General features: G+C 39.0%; 1 protein-coding gene across 2 annotated transcripts in view; it reads right to left on the bottom strand.

Moving 5' to 3' along the window:
- The window catches only part of ACVR2A (activin A receptor type 2A), an 87,048-nt gene extending 75,302 nt beyond the window's left edge, over window positions 1-11,746 (bottom strand). The window contains exon 1 of one of the 2 annotated variants that reach the window (XM_009182177.4): window positions 11,017-11,746. In XM_009182177.4, the coding sequence (XP_009180441.1) occupies window positions 11,017-11,071 (55 nt within the window). In that variant the 5' untranslated portion in view covers window positions 11,072-11,746. The remainder of the gene's footprint in view (window positions 1-11,016) is intronic. The other variant, XM_009182178.3, reaches the window with a different exon arrangement.
- Window positions 11,747-12,160: the final 414 nt, after the last annotated feature.

Here is a 12,160-nt window from a genome sequence, read left to right as displayed (position 1 = left end):
TGTAATAATGCAGTTTTTCCTAGGCAAAGATGCTGCAGCTGAACTTATGCCATAATAAAGAGCTTATTTCCCTGTGCCAAGCACCACCTCTCTACCAACAACAGGAGAGGCTTGAAATCTTTCCAGATAAAAACATTCAAGCTGAATACCTAGAGTTAGAGGCTGTAGCCCTGAGTAAAACTAATAGCCTAAAGTATTAAGTATTTATCCTTTCAGCCTTTATTGTAAGATCTTGATAACCTGAAAAGATATCAAATTTCTAAGAATTAAGATATAAACACAGAGTTTCTACTTCTGAATCTTCAACCATACCAACAATATAGTATATGACATTTGAAACAATAAAGAGGTGGTAAGCTTATGAAAAAAATAGGCACCTGAAAAGGAGTAAAGTCAATCTCAGAGAGAAATAGGAATGTTTAAGTAAATAAGAATATAAATTAGCAATTGTACAAACTCTAAAGATAGAAATTTGTTACAAAAATTCAATAACCTCTAGTCTGTGTTTCATTATTTCTTTTTCTGAGAATTTGTATTCGAAGTTCACAAGAAGCCTATCCATTCACGGTTTTTTTTAAGCAATGACAAGCAGGAAAAAAAAATAAGATGACTAAAATAAGATACAAAAGGAAGACTGATGAGTGTAGGCAAGCTTTACAATACAATCAGAGAATGTTCAAAGCTGGAAGGGATCTTGCAGAGTCTCTCTAGCTTACACTGAAGCAATAGGTTCCTAACTGGTCTCACCTCTTCACTGCTATACTCTTCCAATATGTTTTTCAGATAGCTGCCAAAGTGCTCTTAACACATAACCCAGATCTGCTCTTCCTTAAAACTCTTTGCTTCACACTGCCCTTTGCATTTTATTCTAATTCCTTCCCCTGTTAGATCAAAGACCTGCATGATCCTGTCCCTATCTCTCCAGTCCCATCCCTGCATTTACTGCTTCAGGCAGCTAGTTAAATATTTACAGAGCTTCACCTCTGTGCCAGAAACTGTGCCATGCACTGTAAGTATTAAGAAAAAGTCACACCCTCCCCCACCCCCAGTAGAGCTTACACTCTAATATTGGAAAGGACAAATAATAGGCCAGGCGCGGTGGCTCACACCTGTAATCCCAGCACTTTGGGAGGCCAAGGAGGGCAGATCACTTGAGACAGGAGTTCGAGACCAGCCTGGCCAACATGGTTAAACCCTCTCTCTACCAAAAATACAAAAATTAGCCAGGCATGGTGGCGCACACCTATAGTCCCAGTTACTCGGGAGGCTGAGGCAGGAGAATCACTTGAACTGAAAGGCTGGGGTTGCAGTGAGCCGAGATCGCACTACTGCACTCCAGCCTGGCCGACAGAGTGAGACTCAGTCTCAAAAAAAAAAAAAAAAAAAAGGAGAAATAGGTAGATAAAGCAAACAGATGTGATATGTGATAAGGCAAATAAAGAGTAATCCTCTCAGCACCCTGTTAGTTTCTGTCAGAGCACATATGACAATTTGTAATTATGTTATTCATTTGACTACTTACTTTATGACTATAAGCTCCAGAAAGGCATAATCATATCGGTCTTCATATTTAATGCTGTATCCCAAGCACTTACCATGGTGTCTAGTGTGTAGTTCAATATTGATTTGTTAAGTGAATGAATACCTATTTCACCCTCTTTAATTTAAGGATGAGTAAAGTGAAATCTTAATGGCTGTCAAAGGTCAAAGAAGAGTCAGTAGGAAAGTAGGAATCTGAATGACAGACTCTTAAGTTTTAGTCCAAAATATTATACCACATTCAAAATATTGATCTCAAAAAATAGTCATTGAAAAGCTTTGTGTTTTCAAAGCTTAAAGTAGCCGGTACCTAAAAACAGACTTGAGAATCTTTCAAAACTTTACTTCTACTGAAAAGTTCTAAAACACTTAAAAAGTTTAAGAGAAGTTGCCCAAGAAAAAAGATGTTTTAAATTCCCACTAATAAATAGAGATGATTTACTCCATTGTTTCTTTTTAATGCATGCTAAAACAATGAGACCTTAAAGAACTCTTTGTAAGGAACCATGATATTTGAATATTCTAGATATTTATTGGCAGCTATCTGGCTCTCTATAATGATATGTTCTTTGGCTGTATCCTTCAGTCAGAGTATTATTGCACATTAACTGATAAGTAACCTGCAAATGTAAATATCCCCCAAGAACCAAATCTATCTTTTTAATGTTTTACATACCATATTCTTTTATATGGGACTTAAAGATAGATTAAAAACTAATATGTAAGATCTATTCTGGACCAGCTACTGTGTTATGTGGCGTATCAATTCATTTAATACATCTTGGTTTACAAATTTTAAAAGTTAATCTCAGATTTTTAGAAATGTGCCAAGATCTCATAACTTGTCCATGCCCCTTCCTCTTGAAATAATGCCTTGGAGCAAGCTTGATATATCACATATAGTTATGAAGATGTGAAGAACAGTAGACTTTTCCTTTAAAATAAATATTTTAAAGTTAATAATCATAACTAGGAAAACTACTCCCTCTAAGCTTTATAAATAGGCTTACTTTTATTACAATATGTAAAGACTTGATTCATTTTTTAAATCTTTTGAAAGGCAACCCCTCCCCACATGTGTAGCCAGTGCTTCTAATGTAGTAACTATCTTCTTGCTTTACATTTATTTTCTTTAGCAATATTAGGGAATAAAGTGATTCCCAGTGTGACTACAGCCAACCAAAGAAAAAAACTAGTCCAAAAGAATGGTCACTGAAAAGTTTAGGTTTCAAGCGTGAATACCGTATACCAAGTTCAGAAAAGTATCTGAATCTACTTCTTTAGAACAGTATATTTTACTGTAGGGTCTCATACAGATTTCAAAGAATATAATCTGGAAGACCAGTATGAGTAATTACTGAAATCTGACCATCATTTAAACATAAACAACATACTGAGCCACTAATGCTTAGAATTCTTTAACTAGACATCACAATGAAGACATATCCATCATACAGCCTGCCCTTTTAAGAGAGTATTACATGCTATCATGTTTTATTATGTACTCTTGTTTTTCCAAATATATGTCTTTATTTTTTTCATGCTTGTCATCTAAAACTATATCTGCCTGTAAACTTTTTTAGTTATGAAGGCACTTTCAATTTTCCTCTGGTTCATTACTTCTTTACCAATTTCATTTAGTAGTGCTACCATCCTACCTTAGTCTTCGAGTTGCTTTTCAGTCCTATATTCACATATGGGGTATTTGGGACATACATCAGGAAATGTATCATTCACTCTTACCTCCTCAGTTTTAATTAGTTTTCATCTGAATTTAAGAGTTAATCCCCTGAGATTGTCCTACTTCATCAAGCAATTATGAACTCTCTTCATCACACAAATCTCTTCCTCAGATTTAGTCAAAATTTCTCCATCCCACCTTGCCTTCATCCATGGTCAAGTTTACTCTCAAATGCCTGTTGTGTTCCTGATGCTATTTTATGTCTTTTCCTTCATACTAAGATTAATATCCTTCCTAATCTTCTGCTAAGACATTTTTTCCAGTATTAAGAGTCCAGCAAGTCTTTCCTAAATTAAAAAATACCAGCTCCCCAAAATTACAATCTAATTTTGTTTCAGTGCCCTCGTGTTTATTCGACTAGTCCAAAAAAGAGAAGAGCTTAGTCAGGGAAGAGCCACGCTGTCCCTTGAGACCAGTTTTCCCTATATTCTCTAAATAGGCATACACTCTCTATTGTAGATTAATTAATGACCATATTTTTCAGAGCATATATTTTTCATTGCACACATTTATGTAGGTAGCTTCCTTATCCACTAAAAGAGTATTGAATACAGAAAATAAGGATTGTTGAACCAGGTCACTGGTTTTAGGGATTTACAATCCATTAGTGGGTCAATGAATCGATTAATGGGTCATGTTCAATGATTTTTAAATGAAATATAATATAAAAATACATAAGTCTCCTGCACATAGTTAAGAGTACACAGTTCATGAAACTTTCATTTCCAATGCACACACACACATATACACACACCCCTACTACTACGTGGGAACTAAGTCATAATGCAATATGTAATTCTTATTGTGGATTATAATCAAAAAAGTATGAAAGCCATGGAACACGAAGATACCTAAGATCCCCTCTAAATCTATATAATTCAAATTATAATTTTAATTATTTTTAAAAATTTAAATTTGAACATAACTTAAAGATATCAAAACAACCAGCAAAATCTTTTCTTAATGTCACCACTGAACTCTAACCTTAAAATTATAGAATCATAAAGTTTTCAGAGTAGGAAAAAAAAACAGGGGTTATCTAATCCAAGTTCACCACTTCAGTACATTAAGAGGGTAACTGTGGCTGAGAGAAGTGAAATAATTTCATCTCATTCATTTAATAAACATTTGCTGAGCACCTATTGTGTACCAGGTTCTAGAAATGGGTGTATGGATAAAGGAAAGATGTCTTCAAAGAGTAGAAACAGGAAAGTAAACATTTGCACAGTCTAAAGTGGAAATAGGCAAGTAAACATTTCTAATAATTACTGAAATCAAGGTCATTTACAAGGTGTTAGACGAACAGAAAGCAACTAACTCAATCTGGCTTGGGTGACAGAGAAAATGTTTCTAAGGAGGTGATACTTCTCAGTCTTAAAACCAAAAAGGGAAGAGGAAGAGTAACATATACAAAGGCACCATACTGACATATAATAAAGGATGACACATTTAAGAAACTGCAAGTCAAGTCTGTATGGATGGAATATAGTATAGTACTCATCCCGAGGAGAAGCTGCAGCAGAATACCTAGCATTTAATATTCAAACCATTCTCTGAGGTAGGCACTATTAACATCCCCCATTGTGTAGATGAGAAAACTGAGACACACAAAGGTGAAGTAACTTGACCAAGGCTAGGTTATGAAACCAAGATTTAAACCAATTAAGTCTACATCCAGAGTCTATACTCTTAACCAATACCAAGAGGTTAAAAAAATAGGCAGGAACCAAATGATGAAGGATTTTTTATGACATTCTAAGACTTTAGATTCTATGATAAAGGTGACCCACAGTCAGCGAAAGGTTTTAAGCAAAGGTGACATATTCAGATTTATTTTTTAATAAGATCACTCCAGCAGCTATGCAGATGGACTATAAAGAAAAGGAAGTAGTGATAGGGAACTGGTGAATCTTAGTTAGAAAAGTGCTACAATAATCAAGTAAGAGAAAATGATAGATAAGCTAGATACTGGCAGTGCTGACACCAGAGCTCAAGTCTACCAACCTCTATGACCACATTCTTGACCACTATCCATATGAACTTTCCAATTTTTTCCTTTAGGCCCACCACTCTAACAGTTCAAAAAATCCAACCTCAGAGACAAAAACATATTTCCCTTAAGTCTCTTTATTAAAACAAAGCCTGACCTCTAGATGCACTGGGTATACAAAAGTGACTAAAAAGAAATCTAGGTGGAGAATGACAGAAAGTCAACTGCTATCTACAGTAGTTTTCTTACCTTCTTGATTTCTCCTTCTCCTCCTCCTTCCTCTATACACTATTCCTGGAATTTTCATGTTCAATAGTCAATTTGAAATCAATGTTCTGTCTAGACATGACTATTTTACAATCTAACAGAATTAAATCTACCACAGAGGAAGTCTAATGTGGTCCTATCAGCAGCAATAAATATACTCTTGGGTCCAGTCAAATGTTGGCTTAAACAGAAATGATGAATGAATAATAATATGAGTGAAACTTTATCTTAAGCAGCAAAGAGTTAAGGAAAACCTGAATATTAAAAAAGAGAATCAGAGCAATCTAAAGTTCAAGCCATTTGATTCCAAGAGAGTAACACTACTCCCAAGGGGGTGTGTGAGGTAGTCCAGAAACCAGCAAATGAAAGAAAGTGGAAAAGACTATCTGGTCAATTCTCAAGCATTCTAAATTCAATCCGTTTTCATTAAAACCATGGGTAAGCCCTCTTGAGCCACCCATGATGCTAAGCAACGACTGGGTTCCACAAGCAAGCAGTATAGGGAAGTACAGAAGGGTCAGGGGAAGAAAAGGGAGTAGACAAAGAAGACAGGAAAATGGAAAGGGAACAATGATGAAAGGGAATGGAAAAAACAAGGAGTTACAGAGCAGTGAGCAAAAAGTTAAGGCATACCAGTGACCCTAGTATCAAATGTTGCCAAGCTTACCTATAATCTGAGACAGTATGGCAACTGGCAACATAACAGACCATGAAAAGACAAATTGTAATCACGGACTTATGAGATATCAAAGATGAGAAAATCAGAGTAACACTTTAAAAAGTCAAAATGCAACAAAATAGAGTCTCAGAATCTAAATAAACAATTTAGAGATTACTAAAATCTCATTCGGTTTAGTTGTGCTTCACTTCTTAAGAACAGTGAGTCTGGTGGACCCAAAAGGTGAAAATGTCAGTATCAGTGAAGGGTATGGTGAGGTGTGTTACAGAGACACTGGGGTGAGGCTCATCTGGACACCATTTGCGGGAATTACTTCAGAATTTTCCTCTCTATGGTATAATGCTGCTTAATTTGCTAAGCGTTTCACTGTAATTCTTATCTTGGTTGGCTGGGTTAACTTCCTTAAAACCAGAGTTCAAAACAAGGTAAGCATTTTATTAATTATGGTCAAGATTTAACCTTAATAAGGGAAAGGATCTGCAATAGATCATAAAATATTACTTATTGTATCGTAAATTAGTCTAACGGTAACCAAAACCCAGCTAATGATTCTCAAGGTAATTATGTAATTAAGAGATTAGGTTAAAAGTTTCTTGAAATTAAAGTTAGCTAGACAAAGGAAATATCTTTTTTAAAAAAACAGAATTTCTACCTAGAAACTATTCAGGGAACATGTAATAGTGAACATATTTCAGGCAACACGTTAAACACATACGAATATCACCATAAGGCAACCAATGATGTCAGTAAGAATAAAGTAAAGGCAAATATCCTTAAAGATCATATCATGGCAAAGAAAATCCTGAATCTAAAGCAAATATACTAAACTTGACACCTTAAGCAATCATTCATCATGTCCAGGAACATGCAGTCTTCATGAGCACTCTATCAAAATCGGTGATAGGAGAGTTTATCCATAAGTCATCAGAATATTTTTATTATAGTAAAATAGGATGAAAGAATGTGCTTATCTATAGTCTGTTTCTCTAATTTAATCATATTCTAATTTAAAAGATAATGAAAAGATTAAAAACTTTCAATACAAGGTCCCCTGGAGATCACCAATACCATGTACTTGTAAAATTTAGATTACTAACTTTAGGGGGAAGACAGCAGAGCCCTTTTACTAATAAACTAATGCTTTTAAAATTTAAGAGTTTAGAACTGAGTTTTTCCTTTTTTAAAAATTTGTATTTTAGGTTCGGGGATACAAGTGAAGGTCTATTACATAGGTAAACTCGTATCATAGGGGTTTGCTGTGCAGATTACTTCATCACCCAGGTATTAAGCTCAGTACCCAATAGTTATCTCTTCTGCTCATCTCCCTCCTCCTACCCTCCATCCTTGAGTAGACTCCAGTGTCTGCTGTTCTGTTCTTTGTTTTCATGTTTTCTCATTATTTTGCTCCTACTTATAAGTGAGAACATGTAGTATTTGGTTTTCTTAGAACAGGGTTTTCTGACCTTTACACTAGTGACATACTGAGCCAGATAACTCTTTGTTGTGGAAGGCTGTACCGTGCATTGTAGGACAATTAGAAGCATCCCTGCCCTCTACCCAACTAGATGCCAGTAGCACACCTCGCCCCCTGTTGTGACAACCAAAAATGTTTCCAAATGTCCCATGGATGGGGATTTGGAGAAGTAGGGAGGGGGAATCACCCCAGCTTGAGAACTATTGGCTTAGATCATAAATAGGAAAAAAAAAATACAAAATGAATGGAGGGAGAATTTTGTTTCATTTTGTTTCTGGTCTCCATGCTTCAACATATTATATTTGAATTTGACCACAGACAGTATTTATAAGAGATTCTGCCTTTTAGAAAACAAAATATTTAACATCCATCACTTGTTAGTCAAAGTTCAAGAGAATCCCAAAAGATTCTCTGTACTGTCAACTCCCCCTCCAACCACACATACATTCACACATACACAGTACTGCCTAGCTGAACTGAAGAAAACATAATTACCATATTTCCATTTCCTATTTCATCAAATACACTGACCATACTGCTCCAGCTCCCACAAAATCCAAAGGAATTCTCAACTTACTTCAATGCAACTCAAATACCACAATAGCTGCATAACTGTAGATATGATAAATCTAAGTACTAAGGCAAGTATTAAAGTCATTCTCATATTTTAACAAACTGTGGGGAAAGATACAAATTAACCACAATGGCTATAAAAAGAAAACTAAGATTTGTGTTTTGAAACAGAATCTGAGGAAGTATGAGAGGAATGAAAAAATTCAAAATCAAAGATAATCTGAAGGCACTCCAGGATAGGGGCAAAATTTGAAATGTTTCCCCTGGAATGAGAGAGAGGAGCAAATTATACACTTGGCCATATCCAACAGGAATAGTCTGCATAATCAGTCTCCACAATACATACCATGGGATGGAAACTGAAAAATCAGAGTCCACGAAATAGTAAACATTCCTTCTAAATACCTGGAACAGAACTGTTCCTTACTACTGTTTCCCACTTTGATTAAAAAAAAAAAAAAATCAAGTATGTAGAAATGAAAAACTGACAACCTGAGATTTTTAAAAATTATCATAAAAACAGTCACCTCCTGCTTCCAACATGTCAGATTACACATTTTGTAGAAAAATCAATTAGTTGGAGAAACACAATAATCCTTTTTTAGAGTGCATCTGATCCATAACAAAAGCCTTTTAAAAATCAGACATTTTAAGTACTCAAAATCTTCATGTATAAATATGGATTAAGGTCTTTATGATTATTTCAATTATCTTCAACAGAATCACATATTTTAGTTCAACTGGGAATGTTCATCTTAAAGAGCCTATGCAACAACATAGTATTAGTTTAATGTAAGTGGAATATCTATATGCCCTATAGCAACAAAATCACTTTATTTCAAAATTACAGCTATTAACCTCCTGGCCCACTGAAAATAATCCTGGCCCAATGAAAATAATCCCACGAGAAACTAATGCTCAATTATTTTTACTACCAAACCAAGCAGAGGAAGCTGTAAGATCTGTAGCGACAGCCTGCTTTTCAAGAAGTAATACCTTGAGACTGCTCAAGAATAACCTCCTTCATCAATTAGTGTGACTCAGGTGGGTTTGGGAGGGAATAATGTCCACAATTCCTTGGTCAGTGGCCATGATGCCCCTCCTCAAGGGCAAGAGATCAGAACAAGGGATTTGAACAAGAGGAGTTCACCAGCCACAACATATAGAAGCAGAGAAAAAAAAGAGTACTACTGGAAAGATAAAAACTACATGGTTAAGTCATGTCACAAAAGCAAGAGGTTTAGTGTTATCAAGGCCTTCATTCATTTCAGACACACCATTGTTTAGCTTCCTTCCCAAACCGTGCACAAAAAGAACTGTCAGCCTGCCTTAAGCATGTTCCTTCTTCCATTTAAACAGACATGATTCTTTTGGTTAATCTCTGGCAATGATCGCCATTTCACAACACATTCAGCCCACCCGGAACTGATCAATACCACTACAGACATAAGACTAGACTTTATCCATTTATTAACCACAAGGAAATGTACCATTCAGCAAAATTCTATACATTACAAAAGATTCTATTTAAAGGGGGGTGGGGAAGACGGACACAAACACACACACACACAAACACACACACACACCCCACAGAGGTACACAAAGACGACTACCACCCTTTAATTTTCCTGTGGCAAACGAGATAAAGACATGGCCATGAAACCTGTCAATTCGCCACCCCCCCCCCAAGAGTCCCCTGTAATTCTATGCCACAAGCTCGTAACTGAATATTAAATTTTACGATAAATAAATCCAATGAGACTTATTTAAAATGTTTCATCTATTGAACTAACTCTCTCGTTATGTACATCTGCACACCTTTGAGCTAGATGTTGTATTCATTTATAGAATTTCAAATACAAAAGACTAGATAGTTTTTCCAACCACTGGTTGCAACCATAGAACGTCCTCACAAAATCAAAATTTCCAATATAAAATGGCCAGTTTATTCCCCCAACCTTGAGCTAAAACCTATTTTATGAGTCCACTATATTTAACAAAATCAATTTCATATGGGTTGTTCTAAACCGAACACAATGCTTCAATACAAAGCGGTTAAAGTAAGTATTCCGTAGGTAAGCAAAATCTATGCCCCAAAAGAGCATACAAATGGTGGTTGAACGCCAGCACATTACCAACACCAAGCGGCATACCTCTTCTGCACTGGGTTATAGTTAACACTCCAACAACCACTACAACTATTTTTAACACTGCTGGACACTGAAGTTGAAGAAAACGTGAGGGGAGACCCAGATTAAATTGCTGTTAGGATGTATTGTTTCTCACAGCCAAAATTAAGCAGCAACTGGCCTGATCTATGTCGTGATATTCACCGGTGAAGCACTAATTAAACGATGACAAAAAGCAACCCTTGTTTTGGAGGAGCCCACACTAAATACTCCTTTCAGATCTCAACCTTTGCATAAATTGTCACTTGTGGTATTTGCGGCTTAATTGCAACCCAACCAGCGCTGTCATCCAGTGTTATGGCTACAAAACATGACTTTCTCACTTCCACAACAACACAGCACTCACTCTTATCAGCTCGCCGACCCAACTCAAAAGGAGAAAAATGCATGGAGGTTTGCAGATCACAATCAGACCTGGGAGGGGGGTGGCAGCCGAGGGGCGCAGGGAGTGGGCAACCTCCCCAGGCTTCACTGGACTCTCCGACCCGACACCAGCCGCGGCCCCCAGCAGCGGCCGCCGCGGCCGCAGGAGCAGCCCCGCCGCGCCGCGCTCGCTGCACCTACCTGAAGAACAGGAGATAAGAAAGACGGCAAACGCCAACTTTGCAGCAGCTCCCATTTTCCCGAGGCGCCGGGGAATCCGGAGGAAGTTCTCGCTAGATATCCAGTTCCCTGGGTCTTCCTCGGAGACAAACCTCCTGGTGTAAAATCAACCGTCATAAAACATATTCGGAAGCCCAGATCAAAAATAAAAAAATTAAAAAAAATTTTTTTAAAAACGTTCACTGGGTTTGTTTAAAAAAAAAGAAAAAAGAGCACAACGATAAAAAATAAAATGCACCACGGGGGAAAAACCGCCACACACACGCACAACACACAAAACCAAACAACGAAAAGCCAACAACAACAAAAGCGGGTTTAAATCACTGTCAAAATCACTGTCAGCTCCGCTCGCCTCTCCAGTCTCTGGGAACAAAACGCCAGGCTGAGGCGACGAGGAGGCGGCGGCGGCGGCGGCGTCCGCAGCCGCCCGGACAGTCTGGGAACCGACTGGGTCCGACGTCCGGACCGACCTTCAACCCGGACACCTAAAGTCCGAGGACCACTGGCGGCCGAGCTCGCGACGGTAGCGGCGAGGCGGCTGCGGCGCGGGGAAGGAGCGGCGGGCGGCAGCGGCGGCGGCGGTGCAGGCGGCGGCCAAGTTCTGGTCCAGGCTCTGGCTCCGGCTCCGGGCTCCGGGCTCGGCCGCGTTTTCGGTCTCCTGGCCTCCGCCGGGCTCCGCCCCCCAAACTTCCGGTTCCGGCCCGAAGCTGGAAGCCAGGCGCAGCGGAGGAACGCTCGGCGGCAGCGGCGGCGGCGGCGGCGGCGGCAGCGGCGGCGGCGGCCGGGCGCAGCGCGCGTGCCGGGCCGGGAGCGCGAGGAGATTGTCGGGGAAGCGAGGCGGGAGAGGGGGAGGGGTAAGAGAGCGAGGGCGGGGCCGAGTGGAGGGCGAGGAGGCGGGGCGGACGGAGGCTCGATACCGCGAGGCCTCGGCGTCCGGCCTGCTTGGGCGAGAGATACCGCGACAAAGGGGCGCGGGCGCCTCAAAGTCCCTAAGCTGTGGCTGGGCTGTGGCCGGGCGAGTAGATGCGGGCTGGGCTGGGCACGACCCGTTTCAAATCGCGTCCCACGGGCCTCTCTGGAGCGCCCGCCCGAAGGGTTAGGGGAA

Source organism: Papio anubis, chromosome 10, assembly GCF_008728515.1.
Source record: "Papio anubis isolate 15944 chromosome 10, Panubis1.0, whole genome shotgun sequence".
Taxonomy (NCBI): domain Eukaryota; kingdom Metazoa; phylum Chordata; class Mammalia; order Primates; family Cercopithecidae; genus Papio; species Papio anubis.
Note: the sequence above shows the minus strand (reverse complement) of the source record. Positions and strands in the feature narration are given on the sequence as shown.